This window comes from Rhinopithecus roxellana, chromosome 4, assembly GCF_007565055.1.
Source record: "Rhinopithecus roxellana isolate Shanxi Qingling chromosome 4, ASM756505v1, whole genome shotgun sequence".
Lineage (NCBI taxonomy): Eukaryota > Metazoa > Chordata > Mammalia > Primates > Cercopithecidae > Rhinopithecus > Rhinopithecus roxellana.
In genome coordinates this window covers 6,231,148-6,254,431 of record NC_044552.1, presented here as the reverse complement: position 1 = coordinate 6,254,431, position 23,284 = coordinate 6,231,148, and the positions used below count along the sequence as shown (strand labels likewise).

Sequence of the window (23,284 nt, the reverse complement as noted above, 5' to 3'; positions counted from 1 at the left end):
TTTTGCTGTGTGATGGGTAATGATGTGTGAATCCTGCTCTTCTTGGTTTATATTTTTAGAGGCCCTGGGAGAGATCCTTAGACCCCAGGCATCACAGAATTTAATGAGCCAAATGCTTTACTTTTCCATAAGCTCTTTCCTCTTTAAAGTTCAGAAGGTGTCAAGGGGACTGGCTTGGGCAGGCTCGGGTCATGACCACTATGCTCTGTCTACTTAGACCTGCTGCCCGGCTCCAGACCTTAGAGCTATTATTGAGACCAGCTCAACACGCCTTCCTGTTTCTTCCCTGAGGATGAATTCACTTCCAGGGTCCCCGTAGTCTGTGCTCTGTCTTCTAGAGAGCCCCCTTCCCCATTTTCCTGCCAGTTCACCAGATATGCCTTTCTTGGTTGTATCTCATACCACGCAGATCCATCATGGGGAGGATAAGCAAGTTCAAAGGGCTGTGGACCCGGGTGAGGCCAGGACATATGGAAAGTCCCAAGAGTTTCCACTGCTTTTTTCTCATCTTATGTCTAATTCTCCTCCTCTGCTTCCAAAAATCATCAGGTGAATGCCCTCTTGAACTTCCACTGGTAGGTAAACAAGGGCAGCAACTCTCAAACCGTAAAGTGCATAGAGTCACCTTAGGATCTGAAAATGCAGATTCTGATGGAGCATTTTAGAGTAGGGATTTATATTCAGCATTTCTAAAAAACTTCCAGGTGTTGCTGATGCTGCTGGTTTTAGAAACACACCTGTTTGACATGACGGAAATTTCAGAATCTGGTTAATATTCATTTTATGCCTTTGCAAGAGGGTTGATATATGGTTTCTTTTTCAAGGAGATTGATGAAACAGTACAAAGATGAGGGGGTTGATAGTTGCTAATAACTACTCAGATGTTATTTCAAAGTGAAATATATAAAGTAATTTCATAACCTAGTCCTGGAAAGTAGTAAATGAACAGCAACTGCCTATTGGGTGGTACTGTATGCTAGGCACTATGTTAAATACTCTTCATACATTATTTCATTTAATCCTTACAACAATGCATTGAGAATGAGCATTATTAGCACCATCTGAACGGTGAAAAATCTGAGGTTCAAGATGCTAGACAGAATTGGTGAAGACTGGATTCTTAAATCCTGTGCTTTTCAGTCCCACAGAACATTGCCTACAACACACTTCTACATGCCCTCCAGTGTTTATCACACACTCAGTGGAGTAAGTGATCAAATCTGTTTATGAAATAAATACAGATCAAATATGTAATAAAATGGACAAATGTCCGCTGAAGTAGACTAAAACTCAAGCTCTTTTCTGTGTTTCCTCAGGGCGTTTTTTGTTCCTCCCACTCTAATAAAGTGTTGTGATTAGGGACAGTGCCGATGCACTAGTTTTGCCTCAACTTCAATCTTTTGCCTTGACCTCTCACTGGATTATATCGCACTTCTTAAAGACTTAAATTTCGGCTGGGCGTGGTGGCTCATGCCTGTAATCCCAGCACTTTGGGAGGCCGAGGCAGGTGGATCATGAGGTCAAGAGATCGAGACCACCCTGGCCAACATGGTGAAACCGCGTCTCTGCTAAAGATACACAAATTAACCGGGCGTGGTGGCACTGTAGTCCTAGCTACTTGGGAGGCTGAGGCAGGAGAATCGCTTGAACCCGGGAGGTGAAGGTTGCAGTGAGTTGAGATAGTGCCACTGCACTCCGGCCTGGTGACAGAGCAAGACTCTGTCTCAAAAAACAAACAAAACAGAAATTTCTTACATTTCTGGGGCCTAGGGAGTCCAAGATCAAGGAGGCACTGACACTGCTGTCTGATAAGGGATATTCTCTGCTTCCAAGATGGTGCCTTACTGTATCCTCACTGGCAGAAGGCAAAAGGGCAAGAGAAGTAAACTCTCTCTGAAGGCTCTTTTATAAGGGCATTAACCCATTCCTAAGGGCAGGGCACTGATGACTTAATCGCTTTCCAAAAGGCCCCACCTCAATACCACCATAATGGGGATTAAGTTTCAATACAAATTTGGAGGGGACATGTTCAAACCATAGCAGATATGAAAGGAGAACCACATCTGCTGCTAAAGGTGGAAACAAAAAAGACCACTTGAGAAATTCTGTTCCAGTGGGGCAGTGGGGGACACATTGTCATTATGCCATTAAATATCTTCAAAAGATCAACGTGGTTACCTCCACCAAAACAAACATAAACAACAAACTGGGTGGCATAAATGTGAAAAGGGAAGAACAGAGCTCCTAGATATTAAGAATATGGGACCAGGCGCGGTGGCTCACGCCTGTAATCCTAGCACTTTGGGAGGCCGTGGCGGGCGGATCACCTGAGGTTGGGAGTTCGAGACCAGCCTGACCAACATGAAGAAACCCCGTCTCTACTTAAAAATACAAAAAACGTTTAGCAGGGCGTGGTGACGCATGCCTGTAATCCCAGCTACTAGGGAGACTGAAGCAGGAGAATCACTTGAACCTAGGAGGCAGAGGTTGCCGTGAGCCAAGATCGTGCCATTGCACTCCACTCCAGCCTGGTCAACAAGAGCGAAACTCCATCTCAAAAAGAAAAGAAAAAGAAAAAAAGGAAAAAAAAAAAAAAAAAAGAATATGGGCTAATTGGCTGGGCATGGTGGCTCACACCTGTAATTCTAGCACTTTGAGAGGCTGAAGCAAGTGGATCACCTGAGGTCAGGAGTTCGAAACCAGACTGGCCAACATGGTGAAACCCAGTCTCTACTACAAATACAAAAACATTAGTTGGGCGTGGTGGCAGGTGCCTGTAGTCTCAGCTACTTGGGAGGCTGAGTCAGGAGAATCGCTTGAACCCGGGAGGCAGAGGTTGCAGTGAGCCGAGATTATGCCACTGCACTCCAGCCTGGTGACAGAGCAAGACTCTGTCTCAAAAAAAAAAAAAAAAAAAAAAAAAGAATATGGGCTCATCATCCAACCATCCAGCCATCGAAAGACAGTGTGTTGGTTTTCATGGCCCTAGACTGCCTTCTGTTGCAGACTTGTCCTGACAACCTAGCTTTCCTCACTGCAGAGCACGCAAACCTCTGCAATCTCCGTTTTCTTGTCTGCCACCTCTCAGTTATTCATGTCAATTTTATTTCTGAAGATGTGCTGTGTGCAATGTTGCTGTGCGTAGCAGGTTTGGGAGAATGCTGTGGCTACACGTTACACGCAGATGCACTGACCAACTGATGGAGGTTAGAGTCACAACTCATGGTGCTGTGTGTGACACTCCATCTCAGGGCAGGGTCATTCTTGGTGTCCACCATCCCTAGGCATCTATTTCCATATTTATATTTGCACCAGAAGCTTAAAGAGGACAGTTCATCCCTGAAAGACAGAAGTGATAACTAGTAAAGGGAGAGATCCCAAGAGGATGTAAAACTCAGGATGGAGAGAGATTCTCTTTCCAGAGTTAAAAGTTGACATGTCTGAATTTCACCAAAGGAAATAGGCAAAATTATTTTACAGTGTATGTGCTTCTGAACTCTTCTATCACCTACTCACCTATCCCAGGAAAACCTCTATAAATAGGATGGAGTTATCAATGAACTCTATCTTGTTTATTTATTTTTTGTTTTGTGCTGCTATAGACAGACTCGTCAGCAGAAAGAAAGAAAAGGTCATTTGCCTCTTAAATTTTAGTAAAGATAGCCAAGTCATTATCTTCTGAGTTTGAGGCTGCTTTTCCTGTGAGATTGTTCATTCATTTATTTAATATGTATTTACTAATTCAGCATCTACTGTAAGGGATCCTGAGGTGCTGGGAATACCACGGGGAGCAAAATAAAACAAGAAGCCACCTACACAGCCTGGTGGAGGAGAGAAACTTTAATCAAATACAGAGAAATACATTTAAAATCTCAACTGGGGTAAGTGCCATAGTGCTACAGGAGCTTATATTAGAGACAAGGGACCTTACCTAGTTGGGAGGGAGGAGGGTTTAAGAAGGCTACCCGCCCCCCTGCCCCACCAAGGGACAAATGAATTGAGACTGGAAGGATGAGGGGAGTTACTGTGGAGGGAGTAGGAAAAGTCATTCTGGGAAAAGGGAACAGCCTTTGTTTCAGAAGGGCAAGGCCATCGAGAAATTAAGCTGGAGTTGCCTGAAAGATGGAAAGGATAGTGGCTGATGTATCAAGATGAGGAAGTGGCTGGACACTGGTCAGGGAGAGTTGGTGTTTCCAAGCCTGGGAGAAGGGATGAGTTCCAGGGCTGGTACGTGGATGGCAGGTGCCTGGATCTTGATGGAATACAATGCCCCAGAAGTGGCAGAACCTGTGGGTGGTGAAGGCTACATATTGGGCCTGTGGACCATGAAAGTTTGCAGTAACAGACGCTGTCTCCCTCTTCTTCCAACTGAAAGGATTAATTCACAATGGTTAATATGAAAGCACAAAAGAAATGGAATACACTTTAATAAGAAGAGGTATGTGTAGCAGCTTGGAACCTTGTCTTTGAAGTCGAAGCACTTAGATTCAAATCCCATCTCTACTGTTACTGGTAAATTGCATTCTTTTCCTACTCTGTCTTGGTTGCGAAGAAAGAACACCAACCTGAAAAAAAGGCAAGCGGGTTTCATTCCTCGGCAGGAATGGAGAAGGAGTAAACTTTCACTTTAAAGACCCCCTTCTTCCAGAGCTTTGGGAAGCTGGGAAATTGTAAGGCATTAGATGTGGAGTGTGGAGGTATGCAAGCATATCTGGGAGGAACCCTAGATGCACAGGTGCATTTCATAAACATGCCTCTTCATACAACGCAGTCAGAAAATGGCGGCGATTCTCTTCTATGGGTCGGGAGTTGAGCATATAATGATGTATTAATGATCTAAAAATAACAAGGGGTGGCTGGTTCTGGTTTTCTCTGGTTCCTAGTAGGCCTTATCTTTCTCTGGTACTTGGCAAAGGGCAGTGAAGCTCCCGGGCCAACCACAGTTCTTTTAAGCTAGGTTACCTATAGATAAAGAGACTAGGAAAAAACAAACGAATAACAAAGAAACAAAACGATTTAAGAAACAATGAGCCTAGTTCAACCATTGTGGAAGACAGTGTGGCGATTCCTCAAGGATCTAGAACTAGAAATACCATTTGACCCAGCCATCCCATTACTGGGGATACACTCAAAGGATTATAAATCATGCTGCTATAAAGACACATGCACACGTATGTTTATTGCGGCACTATTCACAATAGCAAAGACTTGGAACCAACCCAAATGTCCATCAATGACAGACTGGATTAAGAAAATGTGGCACATATACACCATGGAATACTATGCAGCCATAAAAAAGGATGAGTTCATGTCCTTTGTAGTGACATGGATGCAGCTGGAAACCATCATTCTCAGCAAACTATCACAAGAACAGAAAACCAAACACCCCATGTTCTCAATCATAGGTAGGAATTGAACAATGAGAACACTTGGATGCAGGAAGGGGAACATCACACACTGGGGCCTGTTTTGGGGTGGAGGGGGAGGGATAGCATTAAGAGATATACCTAATGTAAATGACGACTTAATGGGTGCAGTACACCAACATGGCACATGTATACATATGTAACAAACCTACATGTTGTGCACATGTACCCTAGAACTTAAAGTATAATAAAAAATAAATAAATAAAACAAAAAGAAAAAAAGAAAGAAACGATGAGCATTTTCAGCTGTCTACTGTTTAAGAAAACAATGAACTCTCAGTTTTGCCCTCTGAGCGATTTCTCCAGGACTGCCCTAGTTAACACTACTACTTCGAGCAGTTACTTGACCTCCCTGGCCCTCAGTTTCCCCACCCATAAAGTGGGGACAACAGTACCTATTTCATCAGGTGGTGGGTGTGATTTAAATTGGTTAATAATGTGAAGTTCTTAAAAGTGTCTGGCTCAGAGTAAGCACCATACACGTTAGGGGAAAAAAAAGTAGCGGGATGTGAGGCCTTCCTCAATTTCGTTACTCCATAAACCCCTGAGTTGCTGGTAACACCTGCAGGAGTGAGAGGGGCTTCAATATGGGCTGAATTTCCAGCCAAACTGGAAAGTGGCTGAGATTTTAGGCAGGCAAAAAATGTTAATGTAACATTTTTGGCCCCCAAGTTCTCAGACCACTTACTTCCCTTTCTAGTCCATTGACATGCCGGCAAGCAATTCCATTCTGCCAAGTGGTGCTGGTGGTAAGCCCGAATCCAAGAAAAGCAAAGACTCCGATTTTAAGGGAACGGGGACCTGCGGAGCCACGTGAGTCACCGGGTCTCTCAGCTCAGCAGTCAGAGCGCACTCATCATTGCGTTCGAGATTAGGTGGGCTGGCCTGGGAACCAATTCACCATCATTTGAAATCGTTTCAGGGAAAATGACCCCAACACTTAAAATCCTCTGTCCTTAAGTTGTGTGATCCAGCTGTTTGCTGAAGGAGGAAGCAAAGCCGGTAGTAACTCACTACATATTTGGGCAGTGGAATGAACCCTGGAAGCTGACAAAGACGAAGAAAGTCACCGCGCCTCTCCCGACCCGCCGCCCCCTACCCCTACTCCCACTCCCACCCCCACCCCAAATAAAGAACAGACAATCCTTCAATTGTAAAAACAACCCCGGAGCCCGGGTCTCCGGCAGGGGCCGCTGCAGCCGAGCAGAACGCTAAGCCGCTCCGCCCCGCGGCCTTCTCTCCAGCCGCCGCGCCCGTCTCCCGCAGGTGCGTCCTTGCCCGCGCCGGGCCCGGGTCTCCGCGGCCTCTCCGGCTCTGGCTCCAACTCCTGGGTCCCGACCGAGCACTGCTCTTGCGGGGCTGCGCGAACCGCCCAGGGTCGGCCGCGGGCTGGAGGGGGGAGGTAGCGCTGGTCCGCGGTGCGCATGCGCGGCCCGGCCTCTGCCCTGCGGTCCTGGGCTGGTGACTGGGTAGCGGTTGGAGGACGGGATGTGGGGGATGGTGGGTGGGTACGGAGAGCTGGAAGGGAGGCACCCCGGGGGGCGGGGCGTGGGAGACTGTCTTCCGGGGCGCGAGCTGCCCCAGGTGAGCCGTGGCTCAGGTCGGGAGCGCGGTCGGGACACAGCGCCTCTAGGAGAAAGCCTGGAAGGCGCGCTCCAGGGGGACCCCGAGCTATTAGCGGGTCGGCAGCACGTGCGGGGCCCAAGGTCTTCCGGGCTCTGCGTGGGGGTCGTTGCGGCTGGAGATCAGGGAGGGGGCAGGAAGGGGAGTTGGAAAGTAATCCCACCCGAGCGGGTGGGCCTGGGAGGCCGCTGTGCTGGGGAGCTCCACGAGGGCTCCGAACAGAGCCTCCCTTTTCAGAAAGGTCACCCTGGTCACTGCGGCAGCCAGTTTGACCGAGGAAGGTGGCCGGGGTGGAGGCAGTGGGCGTGGAGAGGGGTGGGATTCCGGACGTAGTTTGAAGGTCGAGCCGTCAGGATCTGCTGAGCAGCTTGGCTATGGGACGTACGGGAAGGGAAGGCTCAGGGCCTAGTCCGTGGGCCAGAGTAGCAGCCGGGAGGATGGTGCCCCAGTGCTTCGGGAGGAGGCGGCTTCAGGACGGCTCTGGAGCTCAGGCTTGCCCGCGTGGAGTGGAAGCTGCCTTTTGGACACAGGGGGCGGGGAGGCCGCATGCAGTCTGGAGCGCTGGGAAGATGGGAGATCCAGAGGGGCAGGGCTGGAAGGGTAGGAGGAAAACCTGAAGAGGGTGGCACCCGGAAACCCGGGAAAGTGATGAACTGGGTCAGAGGCCGGCTGTCAACAAATAGGAGGGTAGAGACGACCTTGAGGAAAGCAAATGATGGAACGGGAGGGAGTGTGGCCCCCTAGTAGAGATACCTGGGACTGATGTACTGCATTTATTTAGCTCATAGGCGTTCAAAAAGTATTTATTCGGAGCCTGTACAACTTTTTGCAGTTCATTGCATTATACTTAGCATGTATTATGTTTTATATAAATAAATATATAAATATATATTTATGTAATTATTGACAAATTTATACAGTGTAATGTTTTGATATACGTATACATTTGTAGAAAGATTAAATCAAGCTAATTGACATATCCATCACCTCACCTACTTATTTTTTGTGGTGAAAATCTACTCCTGGAAATATACAATACGTCATCAACCGTGGTCACTATGCTGTGCAGTAGATCGCTAAAACTTAGTCCTCTTATCTAACTAAAATTTTGTATCCTTTGACCAACATCCCTCCCTTCCCCATCTGCCCTCCCCCAGGCACCTGGTAACCATCATTCTACTCTGCTTCTATGAGTTCAACTTTATTAGACCCCAAGTATATAAGTGAGATCATATACTATTTATCCTTCTGTGCCTGGCTAATTTTACTTGGCCTAATGTCCTCCAGGTTCATCCATGTTGTTGCAAATGACAGAATTGCCTTCTGTTTTAAGACTGTATAGTATTCCATGGTATATATGTGCCATATTTTCTTTATCCCGTCCTCAGTTGATGGATACTTAGTTGCTTCTGTATCTTGGTTATTGTGAATAATGCTGAAAAGAACACAGGAATGCAGATATCACTTCAACATACTGATTTCAATTCCTTTGTATATATACCCAGAAGTAGGATTTCTGGGTCATATGGTAATTCTATTTTTAGATTTTTGAGGAGCCTCCATACTGTTTTCCAAAATGGCTGTACTAATTTACATTCCACCAACAGTGTACCAGGGTTCCCTTTTCTCCACGTTCTGGACAACACTTGTTGTCTTTCATCTTTTTTGTAATAGCCATTCTAACAAGCGTGAGGTGGTAGCTCAGTGTGATTCAACTTGCATTTCCCTGGTGATTAGCGATGTTGACCATGTATTTGTTGACCATTCAGATGTCTTCTTTTGAGGAATACCTGTTCAGGTCCTTTGTCCATTTTTTAACTGGGTTAATCGTTTTGTTTTGTTTTGGTATGGAGTTTCTTATGTATTTTAGATATGAGCCCCTTATCAGATGCATGGTTTGCAAATATTTTCTCCCAGTCTGTGGATTGTCTCTTTAGTCTGTTAATTATTTTCTTTGCTGTGCAGAGGCTTTTTAGTTTAATGCAATCCCATGTGTCTATTTTTGCTTTTGTTGCTTTTGGGGTCCTCTCCAAGAAATCATTGCCCAAACTAATACGATGTTTTCACCTATGTTGTCTTCTATTAGTTTTACAGTTTCAGGTCTTATGTTTGAGACTTTGATCTATTTTGAGTAGATTTTTGTATATGGTGTGAGATAAGGATTCAATTTTGTTATCCATCATGTGGATATTCAGTTTTCCTGATACCATTTATTAAAGAGACTTTCCTTTCCCCATTGTGTGTTCTTAGCACCTGTGTAAAAAATCAATTGACTGTAAATACTTGGGCTTATTTCTGGGCTTTCTATCCTATTTCATTGGTTGATGTGCCCATTTTTATGCCAGTGCCATGCAGTTTTGATTACTATAACCCTATAATATATTTTGAGATTAGGGAGTGTGATGTCTTTGGCTTTGTTCCTTTTGCTCAAGACTGCTTTGGCTATTTAGGGTCTTTTGCAATTCCATATGAACTTTAGGATTGTTTTTTCTATTTCTGTGAAAAATATTGGAATTTTGCTAGAGATTACATTGAATCTGTAGATTGCTTTGGGTAGTGTGGACATTTTAACAACCATTAATTTTTCTAATCCATGAACATGGATACCTTTACGTTTATTTGTGTCTCTTTTCTCACATCAGTGTTTTATAGTTTTCAGTGTACAGGTCTTATACCTCTTTGGTTAAATTTATCTGAAGTTTTTTTTTTTTAATGCTATTATAAATGAAATTGTTTTCTTATTTTCTTTTTCATATAGTTTGTTGTTAGTGTATAGAAACACCATTGATTTTTATATGTTGATTTTGTATCCTGCAACTTCCCTGAATTTGTTTATTAGTTCTAACAGTTTTTTTTGGTTGGATCTTTAGGGTATTCCGTATATAAAATCATATTATCATCAAACAGGGATCATGCTGATAACATGGTCTTAAATATAGAAATCTCATATATCTTATACGTCTATGTCTCTATGTATTATATATTTTATATATCCCTATATATCTCTCTGTATATCTTATATACACCTTATATTATATCTTATATACGTTATATACATCTAATATATAGATATTATATATCTATATTTTATATACATATCTATCTTATATATAGAAAACTTATATATAGAAAAATTCTTCCCTTCCTATCTGGATGACTCTTATTTCCTTTCCTTGCATAATTGCTCTGGCTAGGACATCTAGTACTACACTGAATAGACATTGTGAGAGTGAGCATCATTGTCTTGTTCCTGATCTTAGAGGAAAAGCATTCAACTTTTTACTGTTGAGTATGATTTAGCTGTGAGTTTGTCATATTTGGTCTTACTGTGTCACAGTACTTTCTTCCTATACTTATTTTATTGAGAGTTTTTATTATGAAAGGATGTTGAATTTTGTCACATGCTTTTACTGACTGCATCTGTTGAGGTGATGATACAGTTTTTGTCCTCCATTTTGTTAATATGGTATATCTCATTTATTGACTTGTGTATGTTGAGCCATCTTTGCATTCCAGGGATAAATCTCACTTAATCATGATGAATGATCCTTTTAATGTGTCAGTGAATTCAGTTTGTTAGTATTTTGTTGAGGATTTTTGCATCTGTGTTCATCAGGGATATTGGTCTGTAGTTTTTCTTCTTGTAACGTGCTTCTCTGGCTTTGGTATCAGGGTAATACTGGCCTCCTAAAATGAGTTTAGAAGTATTTCCACGGCCGGATGCGGTGGCTCAAGCCTGTAATCCCAGCACTTTGGGAGGCCGAGACGGGCGGATCACGAGGTCAGGAGATTGAGACCATCCTGGCTAACACGGTGAAACCCCGTCTCTACTAAAAATACAAAAAATTAGCCGGGTGAGGTGGCACGCGCCTGTAGTCCCAGCTACTCGGGAGGCTGAGGCAGGAGAATGGCGTGAACCTGGGAGGCGGAGCTTGCAGTGAGCTGAGATTCGGCCACTGCACTCCAGCCTGGGCGACAGAGCGAGACTCCGTCTCAGAAAAAAAAAAAAAAAAAAAAAGAAGTATTTCCTTCTCTTTAGTTTTTTAGAAGAGTTTGAAAAGAATTGATATTCTTCTTTAAATATTTGGTAGAATTCAGGTCATCAGTGAAGCCGTCAGGTCCTGAGTTTTCTGTAAATTTTTTTCCCTCAAATTTCTGATACAATGTTTCACTTCTGTCTTTCAGAATTGATAGGGTGTCCCCCTTTTTCACAGAGAACATACAGGCTTAAAAAAGAAATCTGTTAGGTGAGTTACAGATTTCATGAAAAGGCATCATTAAATGACATTACTTGGATTAATGTCAGTTTATAAGAACCTGCCTAGCACCCAGAAAGCTCCCAATGACTGATCAATGAGTTTATTTCCTCCCCTAAGGCCTCTTTTCCCACCTGGAAGGTAAAATCAAGGCAGGAGTCTTCACCCAGAGTAGTTTTCACCCCTGAGGCTAGTGGGCTGGATAACCTGGGTCCTCTCTCCTCTAACTCTTACAGTGGTGCCCTGTCACCCTCTGACATTGCTTCTAAATTTGAACAGGGTTGTAACCTTGTAGAAACTAGAACCACTGCCTGCCCTGACCCCCTAGAAAAGCAGATACATGTTGGCACAAAGGATGTTTTCAATAAAGACTTTGTAGTAGTATCTTAAAAGACTATTTAGTAGCAAATACTAAAATGTATTTAGACTTTTAGTCTAGTCTTAAAATACTTTGTAGTCACAAATAAAGACTAAGAAAATAGTTTTATGAACATTTATGATCTTGGGAATAATTCCAAGCATCATTGCTCTTAATTTCTTTTAAATTCTTAATGACTTTTACAATCCTCCCTTCATGCCTGATTTAAAAAATGACAGTTTATTCAGTAGCTTTTTAAAAATTCTTTTACAGTAAGTGGAAATGTTTTCTAATATTTAAAATAAAAAAACCTACAGAAGAAGAAAATAATTTTCTGGATCAAATTAGAAGTCTGTATTATATTGATATCTCCAGATTCAAATATATTAGAAAGCAGCAGTGGAGACAACCATATTCATCTTTGGGAGAAATAATTAAAGATATGTATTAAGCTCATGATGATAGCCTAAGTAACTTCGCACAGCATATTAGAAGCTTTTAGTTACTGTTAGGCAGTACTCAGAGTTTTAATCTTCACACTTTTCAAGACATGCAAGTTTAATAATTGTCATCTGTAAATATATTTTTAAAACTTCATGCCCCTAATTACTGAAGCTGGGTGATGAGAATATAAGGGTTCCCTATAATACAGTGTTTCTTTTTGTATATATTTAAGTTTTTCCAGATTTTAACAAAAACCCCACAAACTATAGTAACACCTCATTTGTTCCTTACTTAGTTTTCCAGGTAAATTGAAGTTTGTCAAAAGTTTATCGTGCCCATGCTAGTTGAAGGTCATGGCAATCCATTTTCCCCAAGCTTTTTTTAAATCAAGCACTGGGGTGATATTCATGTTGGTTGGATGTCACCGTTGTCACTGAGTCTCGGAGCTGCTCACCAGAGTGACTGCTGGGGTCCATGAATCTGTTCACTTCCCTCTAGCAGCCAGTCTGCCTGCCTTCCCTGCAGAAATGACTTTAGGCAGCCAGACAGCCCTGTCGCCTGAGGTTGTTCTGGAGACACTACACCATGTTTCTCTAACCTGTTCTCTTTTCAGTGTCAATCTTCTTCTGCAGTCTTTTTGATTGCAGAAGAGACAGGATACATTGAAAATGTGTTGACTTGCTTGCTTATTTGTAGGTGAGATTTATCATATTACTCCTCAGATACTATAAAATTCACCCTTTTTATTATACAATTCTATGAGTGTTGAAAAAAAATCACAAAAATATAGTGGAATTTTCCATTGCTCTAAAAATTTCTCTGCTCCCCTTCACTCCCCAACCCCCATCCCTGGAAACCACTGATATGATTTCTGTACCAACAGTTTTGCCTTTTCAAAATGTCTTACAAATGGTCTCAGAACTATGTAGCCTTTTGTATCTGGCTTCTTTCACTTAGCATAATGCTTTTCTCTCTCTCTCTTTCCCTCTCCCTCTCCCTCTGTTTCTTCCTCTCTTTTTCTCTTTCTTTCTTTCTCCCTCACTCTTGCTTCTCGCTCTGGCCTTCTCTCCTTTCTTTGAAAGGGTCTCACTCACCCAGGCAGGGAGTACATGGCTCACTGCAGCCTCAACCTTCTGGGCTCAAGTGATCCTCCTACCTCAGCCTCATGAGTAGCTGGGACCATAGACATGCACTGCCATGCTGGCTACTCTTTTGTAGAGACAGGGTCTCACTTTGTTGCCCAGGCTGGTCTCGAACTCTGGGCTCAAGTGATCCTCCTGCTTCAACCTCCCAAAGTCCTGGACTTACAGGTGTGAGCCACCATGGCTGGCCCTTTTTTTCCTTGTTGTTAAGCAATTTTATTTTGAAATAGTTTTAGGCTTACAGAAGTGTTGCAAAAATGGTACACAGAGTTCTCATATACCATTTACCCAATTTCCTCTAATGCCCACATCTTACCTAACTAGAGTGCAATGATCTAAACCAGGACAAGTATTACACCTAGACATTTACATATACAGTACTAGTAACTGATTTACAGGCTTCATTCACATGTCGCCATTTGTCCTACAAATGTCCCTTTTCAGGTCTTGAATCCAACCGAGGATCCCATGTAACATTTACTTGTCATGTCTCATTAGGACTTGGGACAGATCTCCAGTTCTGTTCTTTCAAAACTTCGATACTTTTCTGAAGAGTATTGGCCAGTTTTGCTGTAGAGTGTGTAGAATGCCCCTCAGCTTGAGTTTGGTATTTTCTTAGAACTAAATTGCAGTCATGAATGCCACACAGGTGATGCTTTGCCCTTCTCATTGCATCATATGAGGAGGTAGGTGGAGTCACCATGTCTTATTCCTGGTGATGTTAACTTTGATCACTTGGTGAAGGTGGTAGCTGCCAGGTTTCCTACTATAGAGTTATTATTGCATAACACTTTTAAAGATTCATTCATGCTGTTGAATGTATTAGCAGTTTGTTCTTATTGCTGAAGAGTCTTCATGGCATGGATAAACCACACTTTGTTTACCTATTTATAAATTTGATGGACATTTGGTTTGCTTCTAGTCTTGGGCCTGGCACTGTCTGATAGGCCTTGGTGTTCTGTTGAACATAAACCATGTCACAGAGCATCAGTGTCAGACAGGGCCACACTGACCACGATGGGTCAAGACAAGAACAAGGCCACTCAGTAATCGCGTCTGAGCGGGCAGAAACTAGAACATTGTTGAAGCCACAAAAATGACAAAACATCCTCCCATGCCGCTAACGTGAGGGACTCCTGCTTCTTGGCCACTCACAGCTTTAGCCTCACTTCATTCCTTCCACCTTTTAGATAAGATCCATTACAGCATCCAGTCCAGAACAAAGCCCCACTTCCGTGAATCTCTCCCCAACATGATCCAACACAAGCCCAAATCCTCTGATCAATCCATTCCAGGTTCCTAACAGATGCTGCAGTTCTTCATGGCGTGTTCTCTCTCTTGCAACTTGCTCGAGAGTACAAGTGTGTTCCTTGGACTGGAAGGCATTGACAATCCAAACAATATATAAACACGTATATTGAAAATCCTTGCTCAATTCTAATCTTACATAGCGTTTCCCACCCTATACTCAATTCTTTTTACTAATTTTTTGTGAATTCTTTTTTTTTTAACAGCAAATGCAAGAAAGTTAATTTTTTTTTTTTTTTTTTTTTTTTTTTTTACAAAAGTTTATTCTTAAATGTACAACAGCCCGAAGACAACACTTAATTCCAGCTATAGGTGGCAAAAGATGTTATGGCAGGGAATACAGATGTTTAAATACGGATGAAATAAAGGGTCACCATCTCCTCAGGCACAAGGAACAGCTTACTTTTTGCCAGATTTCTTAATTCCACCTGGGGCCAAGGGCCCCTTCCCTGCAGCCTTCGCTTTTAGCTCCTCGACTTTCTTCTGCTCCTCTTTTTGTTTCTGCTTGAAAGCCTTATCTTCCTCGTCCATCTCCTTGGCCTGCTTGTTGGGCTGTTTCAGTGTCTTCTTCTTGCCACCTTTGTGGCCGGACGTGGCGCCTGCCGCCCCTTCCCCAGACCCTGCCACCAGAGTTAAGGTATATTCTTTTATCCCCTTGCTTTTATCTTACAAAATACAATTGTGGTAAAACACATGTAACAAAATGTAGCATTCTAGTCATTATTAAGGGTACAGTTCAGTACAACCGCATTGTTGTACAGCTTATCCCCGAACTCATTTCCTAAAACTGAAGCTCTACACTCATTATTTTTAAGTAAAATTTGTGTCTAGTAAAATTAACCCTTTGTTAGTATTGAGTTCTATGAGTTTTGACAGATAGAATCATGTAACTAACACCATAATCAAGATATATATAACAATACCATTGCCTCCCACCAAAAAAAAATTCTTACATGCCCCTTTTTATTCACTCTCCCCCTTTCTGCCAACCACTGTTATATTTTCTGCCCCACAGTTTTGTTGGATAATCAGTGTCATTGTTCCAAATGTTTCTTTCTCTGTGTTTGTTTGCCTTTTATAACGTTCCTCAGGTATAGACAAAGATTTACTGAATGTGCCTTAAGATCCAGGAGTTTCTTTGACACAATGTCATCTTAATACTATTGTCACAGTACACTTCTTCCCTTCAGAGTTTAGTTCTCAGTTAGAAATTACATTCTCATAGAAACTGTACTTTGGACTGGGCGCGGTGGCTCATGCTTGTAATCCCAGCATTTTGGGAGGCCTAGGTGGGTGTATGGCTTGAGCTCAGGAGATGAAGACCGGCCTGGCCAACATGGTGAAACCCTGTCTCTACCAAAAGCACAAAAATTAGCCGGGCATGGTGGCGTGTGCCTGTTGTCCCAGCTACTGGGGAGGCTGGAGTGGAAGGATCGCTGTAGCCCAGGAAGTCAAGGCTGTGGTGGGCCGTGATCACGCCACTGCACACCACTGCATTCCAGCCTGGGTGACGGAGCGAGACCCTGTCTGAAATAAAAGAAAGAAACTGTACTTTGACCACAAGTTGAGAGACTAGTGGTGGTTTTCATACTTTTTTTTTTTTTTTTTTTTTTATGAAATGGAGTTTTCACTCTTGTTGCCCACGCTGAAGTGCAATGGTACAATCTCGGCTCACTGCAACCTCTGCCTCCGGGGTTCAAGCAGTTCTCCTGCTTCAGTTTCCCGAGTAGCAGGGATTACAGGCATGCACCACCACTCTTAGCTAATATTTTGTATTTAGTAGAGACAAGGTTTCACCATGTTGGTCAGGCTGGTCTCGAACTCCTGACCTCAGGTGATCCACCCACCTCGGCCTCCCAAAGTGGTGGGATTATAGGTGTGAGCCACTGCACCTGGCTTCATACCTTTTGAAAAGCAGTAAGTTTTCAAATGAATTCTCACATCTAACCCTTTCTTGTGCATTTTAGTGGTCCTCAAACTTGAGTAGTTAACTAGAATCACCTGGAAATAGATGATGGGGTCCACCCCCAGAGTTTCTGATTCAGCAGATCTGAGGCTGAGGAACCAGAGGCTGCATTTCTTTTTTTTTTTTTTTTTTTTTTTGAGACGGAGTCTCGCTCTGCCGCCCAGGCTGGAGTGCTGTGGCCGGATCTCAGCTCACTGCAAGCTCCGCCTCCCGGGTTCACGCCATTCTCCTGCCTCAGCCTCCCGAGTAGCTGGGACTACAGGGGCCCACCACCTCGCCCGGCTAATTTTTTTGTATTTTTTAGTAGAGACGGGGTTTCACCGTGTTAGCCAGGATGGTCTCGATCTCCTGACCTCGTGATCCGCCCGTCTCGGCCTCCCACAGTGCTGGGATTACAGGCTTGAGCCACCGCGCCCGGCCGAGGCTGCATTTCTAACAAGATTTCAAGTGATGGCGATGCTGCTAGTCTAGGGAACGCACTTTGAGAAGCACTGCCCCAAGGCGCCTCTGTACTTCTAGGAGCACTTGAGAATACAAATGGAAAACAGCCAGTTTAGAGGATGATCTGCTACTAATGATTTTTTAAAGGACGTTCGTGTATGTGTGCATGTGTGTATAATATACCTGATGTGTTTGTATAATATAGAAAATATATATATTTATAAATATTTCCATATATAAAACTATTTGCTGATTGCTTCTACGATATTTGTTTTTGTGATTTTTCTAAAGCCCATCTCAAGCATTAGAACTACCAACCAACAACCCTGATGCGACCTCTCCAGATTGTCCCCAGTCGATTGATTTCCCAGCTATATTGTGGCCTGAAGCCTCCAGCCTCCACACGAAACCAGATTTGCCTGAAAATGGCTCGGCCAAGTTCAAGTAAGTCATTCTTACCCATTGCCTCACCTGCAGCCAAATGTGAAGTACCTGAAAGTCCTACACTTTGAGGGGGATATCTCTATCAAATTAGGTATTGGGCAAGGTTTTGGAGAAAGCCACTCTGTCCTCTTCTCTTTTTTTTTTTTGAGACGGAGTCTTGCTCTGTCATCAGGCTGGAGTGCAGTGGCGCGATCTCGGCTCACTGCAACCTCCGCCTCCTGGGTTCAAGCGATTCTCTTGCCTTAACCTCCGGAGTAGCTGGGACTACAGGTGCGTGCCACCACGCCCAGCTGATTTTTGTATTTTTAGTAGAGACGGGGTTTCACCATGTTGGCCAGGATGGGCTCAATCTCTTGACCTCATAATCTGCCTGCCTCGGCCTCCCAAAGTGCTGGGATTACAGTCATGAGCCACCACGCCCGGCCTGTCATCTTCCCTTTTAGGCAACCCCTTCTGTGGCACCTTCAGAGTCTATATCCTTATACTCAAGTCCATCTAGGACATTTTGTTGCTTCTGCCAGAATATTTGCATTTAAGCTTTTTACACGTTTTGTACTTTAAAATCCTTATCTCTCTGCAGGGGAGGAAAACTGGTATTGTCCTATAGGGCAGTATGAGGTTAAATTTTCTCCTGGACACAAATACTTTGTAGCTCTATGTGCCAAAAACTTACAGATTAACCTATCTGGGCCCTTAGTCTATAGTGAATATAAATTCTAACAAGTGTTTATAATTCAGTGACTCTTAGGTGGGCCTGTTTAACAGTGCTTCAGAATGAAACTGAAAGGCCAAGCTGAATTCTTTTTGCTTCATTCTCAACTTTTGGATAACTCTTCTGTTCAGGAATAATAACTCCTGCTTCCATTTTGCCCCAGGAGTGGAAAGGAACCAAAAGAACCCAGTTCCACTCAAGTGTGCCACCCCTTGGTGTTCCCAGCTGTGCAGAGCAGGCTGCTAGAGTCTGTGGTGGGATTCAGAAGTGTGTGCCTGACCTTGGTTAAAAGTGGGCCGCTGACGTTGGAACCACAAAACATGCTGGCATGTTTTCCTTTAGCCATTGGGAAATGTCTTTCTTTTTTTTTTTTTTTTGTGGAGATGGAGTCTTGCTGTGCTGCTCAGGCTGGAGTGCAGTGGCACGTTCTTGGCTCACTGCAACCTCCACACCCTAGATTCAAGCGATTCTCCTGCCTGAGCCTCCAGAGTAGCTGGGATTACAGGTGCCCGCCACCATGCCAGGCTAATTTTTGTATCTTTAGTAGAGATGGGGTTTCACCATGTTGGCAAAGCTGGTCTCAGGTGATCTGCCCACCTCGGCCTCCGAAAGTACTGGGATTAGAGGCATGAGCCAGCATGCCTGGCCTTTTTTTTTTTCTTTTTTAAGATTTCACACCACATTAACATTACTATGTTTTACATCCTGTTTCCTAAAAACCAAACATACATTGACTTTTTAAATATGTTTCTAAAAGTCGCTTTAAGGGGTATCTTAATAGAAGTCATTCTGATCTAGAAATATATTCAGCAGGAGGATGACAGTTTCCATTTGGGATAGGAAAGACCTTTAGGGCTGGAGGGAGTTCTAGGGGTAGACTCTGAAGTCCTTAAGGATGTTCCTATGGGTTGAGCCCAGGATTCATACAGATAGTTCCTAGAAAAGTATGTGCACGCTTTTTGTTAAGCATCTTGTTCTTTCAAGAAATTACATCAGATCAGAAACTGGAATCCACCCAGATCATGTTTGTAATTTTTCCAAATGCTTCCTGATTGGAGAACGTTAGTCTGCCTGGAGTAGGCCTTATCTATCTGCTGATAGAGAGCAGCCTATCTCTGGAAGGGATGTGAGTTCAGGCAGAGCTTTAGTGTGACTGGGGGTGTAGTTGGGTTGGGTGCACCTCACGAGAATGGCGTGTTGTGACTGTCTTTTGTTATTCATTTTTTTATTTTTTTAACTTTTTTATTATTTATTTTTTATTATAATTTAAGTTCTAGGGTACATGTGTACAACGTGCAGATTTGTTACATAGGTACACATGTGCCATGTTGGTTTGCTGCACCCATCAACTTGTCATTTACATTAGGTATTTCTCCTAATGCTATCCCTCCCCAAGCCCACCACCCCCAGACAGGCCCTAGTGTGTGATGTTACCCACCCTGTGTCCATGTGTTCTCATTGTTCAGTTCCCACTTACGAGTGAGAATATGTGGTGTTTGGTTTTCTGTCCTTGTGATAGTTTGCTGAGAATGATGGTTTCCAGCTTCATCCATGTCCCTGTAAAGGACATGAACTCATCCTTTTTTATGGTTGCATAGTATTCCAGGTGTATATGTGCCACATTTTCTTAATCCAGTCCGTCACTGATGGACATTTGGGTTGGTTCCAAGTCTTTGCTATTGTGAATAGTGCCGCAATAAACATATGTGTGTATGTGTCTTTATAGCAGCATGATTTATAATCCTTTGGGTGTATACCAGTAATGGAATGGGTGGGTCAAATGGTATTTCTAGTTCTAGATCCTTGAGGAATCGCCACACTGTCTTCCACAATGGTTGAACTAGTTTATGGTCCCACCAACAGTATAAAAGCATTCCTATTTCTCCACATCCTCTCCAGCACCTGCTGTTTCCTGACTTTTTAATGATTGCCATTCTAACTGGTGTGAGATGGCATCTCATTGTAGTTTTGATTTGCCTTTCTCTGATGACCAGTGATGATGAGCATTTTTTCATGTGTCTGTTGGCTGCATAAATGTCTTCTTTCGAGAAGTTTCTGTTCATATCCTTTGCCTACTTTTGGATGGGGTGTTTTTTTCTTGTATATTTGGTTAAGCTCTCTGTAGATTCTGGATATTAGCCCTTTGTCAGATGGGTAGATTGCAAAAATTTCCTCCCATTCTGTAGGTTGCCTGTTCACTCTGATGGTAGTTTCTTTTGCTGTGCAGAAGCTCTTTAGTTTAATTCGATCCCATTTGTTTATTTTGCCTTTTGTTGCCATTGCTTTTGGTGTTTTAGTCATGAAGTCTTTGCCCATGCCTATGTCCTGAATGGTACTGTAGCCTAGGTTTTCTTCTAAGGTTTTTATGGTTTTAGGTCTAACATTTAAGTCTTTAATCCATCTTGAGTTAATTTTTGTATAAGGTGTAAGGAAGGGATCCAGTTTCAACTTTCTACATATGGCTATCCGGTTTTCCTAGCACCCTTTATTAAATAAGGAATCTTTTCCCCCTTGCTTGTTTTTGTCAGGTTTGTCAAAGATCAGATGTTTGTAGATGAGTGGTGTTATTTCTGAGGACTCTGTTCTGTTCCATTGTGACCATCTTAATTTCTCTCAGCGTTGTGCTGCCAAAACATGAATAGAGCCAGAGAGGAAAAAGCCTACTCTTCTTCTGAGTTTACTTTTATCAGGAGTCCATGGCAGGGAAGAGAGGAGGGGAAGGGGAGGAGGGGTTGAGTCTTTATTGACAGTCTCTATCCTAGACTGGGCGTAGTGTGTGGCTCTGGGCTTATGAGGACTAGGAAGTCCCTTCCCTGCTTAGAGGGAGTCAGCCATACATGAGAAGCCAGTAGGATGCCCCTTACAGCTGGGATACAAAATGAGGCCACATTCCCTTTAATATTCAAGCTCACTATCTCTCAGCCCCCATCCCACTGTGTTTCTTCCTTGCCTGCTTCCTGCCTGTCCCCGGTTCCATCTCTCAGGGGAGGGTTAGCCTCCCCTCATTCATTCCATCCAAGGGTTAGCCTTGGTTGCCATTCCTTCAAGAGACGAAGGCCAGGAAGCTTGCTTCGTGAGGTGAGGAATTCAGTTCCACATTTGCTGGAATCCTTGGTGCTTTAATACAGGTTGGTCATCCTTGGAAGATCTCCATATCCAGGGTGGGGCATTCCTGGCTTCAGTGTCTTAGGCCTGCAGCGGGCAATGAGGTGTAGCATTTGCTTCTCCAGGGGGAGGGCCGAAAAGGGGCTCTCTCTTCTCCTCCTGGCAGACTATGTTCAGTGTTATACCCCTTAATTCTGGCTCTCCAGGGCCACGCTGCTTACCTTACAAGGGTCTGCAGAGCTGTAGTACCTAGGAGAGAAGGGGAGACAAGCTGTGTCCCCAGCCGACCTCCCTTTCCCAGTTTCTGCTGCCCATGAGAAACAGTGGCAGCTCCCCCATCATGAGTTCCAAGTCTGGCTCCTGCTTCTTGTCCTAGGATGAGGACATTTGTTTCAGGGGAAAAACTCCCACCTTGTGATCCACGTAAAGTGCTTGGCATAGCACTTGGGGTGCAGGGAGCCCTCACCACCATAGCTGCTGTCCCTGTGGGTCTGTGTTCAGGCAGAACTGCCTGGAGTTGCAGGACCGGAGGGCGAGCCATGGTCTGTGTCCACAATTACTTCATCTCGTGTTATTCTCTGTCTTCAGTTCTGTTTGCTACCCCAAGTCTCTGGCAGTGTCCTGTTGAAAAGTTTGGCTCTTATTTGAGTTGTCAAGGAGAAGGCCATGTGTCCTTGCCCTCACCTTCACTCGCTGTGCTGAGGGAAGCTGAAATTAGCAAGATCCGCAGAGGGAAGGTGAACTTGGGGAGGAAGGGTAGGCTTTGGGGTCCAGTGGGCCGCAACTCAGCACTCTCACAAACATACAGGCTTGTTTTTACTTTTGTGAAGGAAGATGGATTCCTTCGCACTAGGCTTTTTTTAATCTTCGTAATATGCCTGCTCTAGGAAAGGCACTACTGTGCACCTCAAAGAGCCAGGGAAAGTGAGGATGGAGAAAGGTACATAATGTGCATAAGATCAGACATTCGGTTGGGAGGCATAGCTGCGGTGCAGAGCCAGCTGTGTGTGCCCAAAGCCCCTGCTTCTTTAAAATACTATACACTCACCCACCAGGTCACATGGGATGGTGTTTTCATGGTACAGGAAAGATGTTTGTTTATCTTAAAGTATAACTTCACACTGGGTCAAGTTTCAAGATATAGACAATTGATATGGGATACAAATGTCCAAATGGTACACTGGATTGATAAAGATTTTACTCTGTTTAGGTATGGCAGATTTTCGGAACTGTTTTGCAAAAGCAAAGCACATAGTCATCATCTCAGGCGCAGGTGTTAGTGCGGAAAGTGGTGTTCCGACTTTCAGAGGAGCTGGAGGTTATTGGAGAAAATGGCAAGCCCAGGTTTGTAATGTTTCCAGAACATGAAAAGCCTCTGTCGAATGAAACCATAACAGAGTTTGACTCAAATCCTGTTCCTATCCCTGAAACCCCGGGGAAATGTTTTTAAGTTAACTGTGACCCTATTGTCTCACTGATTTTTGGTATAAACACAAAGTTCCTGTGATTAAGATCAAAATTGAAGCAAGGCTGCCACTTTCCTTTCTAGATATGTATGGATTGCATTTATTCAGGTAACAGTTTCTCCTAATAATTGTATTAAAGTTAAATCAGAAAACTTTGGTTAGCATCATTCATTACTTTTCTAAAGTTATTGAACTTAAGTATGACACAAAGTTTCTGTGAACTTTTCATGTTAAAACTAATGTTGATTATTGAAGGGTTGGGATTTGATATTCAAAAATTTATAGGAAGGCCTTCAGAATGTAAGTTCTATGAAGGTGCAGATTTTTTAAATTCAATTTTTATTGAGATCTAATTTACATAAAGTAAAAGTCACCAGTTTTAAGTGTACAATTTAATGAGTTTTAACAAATGGACATAGTTGTATAGCCAGCACCATAATCACAATGTAGAACATTTCTGTCCCTCCAGAACATTCCTTCATGGCCCTTTGCAGTCTGTGCTCTCCCATCCCACTGGCTCAGGAAATCCCTAGCTTTGGAAGACAAAGAATTGTTTGTTTGTTTGTTTGTTTGAGACAGAGTTTTGCTCTTGT

At 43.3% G+C, this 23,284-nt stretch overlaps 1 protein-coding gene and 1 pseudogene across 8 annotated transcripts in view; one reads left to right on the top strand and one right to left on the bottom strand.

The window, feature by feature from the left end:
* The first annotated feature begins 6,619 nt into the window (after positions 1–6,619).
* The window catches only part of SIRT5 (sirtuin 5), a 39,984-nt gene continuing 23,319 nt past the window's right edge, over positions 6,620–23,284 (top strand). For 3 of the 7 annotated variants that reach the window (XM_010376414.2, XM_010376413.2, XM_010376410.2), the window contains exons 1-3: positions 6,969–7,010; positions 17,256–17,408; positions 22,436–22,569. In XM_010376414.2, coding sequence (XP_010374716.2) covers positions 17,294–17,408; positions 22,436–22,569 — 249 coding nt within the window. In that variant the 5' untranslated portion in view covers positions 6,969–7,010; positions 17,256–17,293. The other 4 variants (XM_030928060.1, XM_010376412.2, XM_030928061.1 and 1 more) reach the window with 4 other exon arrangements.
* On the bottom strand, positions 14,804–16,519 carry LOC115896920 (annotated as a pseudogene). The gene is made up of 2 exons (XR_004056840.1): positions 16,462–16,519; positions 14,804–15,222 (listed from the first exon to the last, which is right to left on the bottom strand). The product of XR_004056840.1 is annotated as a translation machinery-associated protein 7 pseudogene (transcript).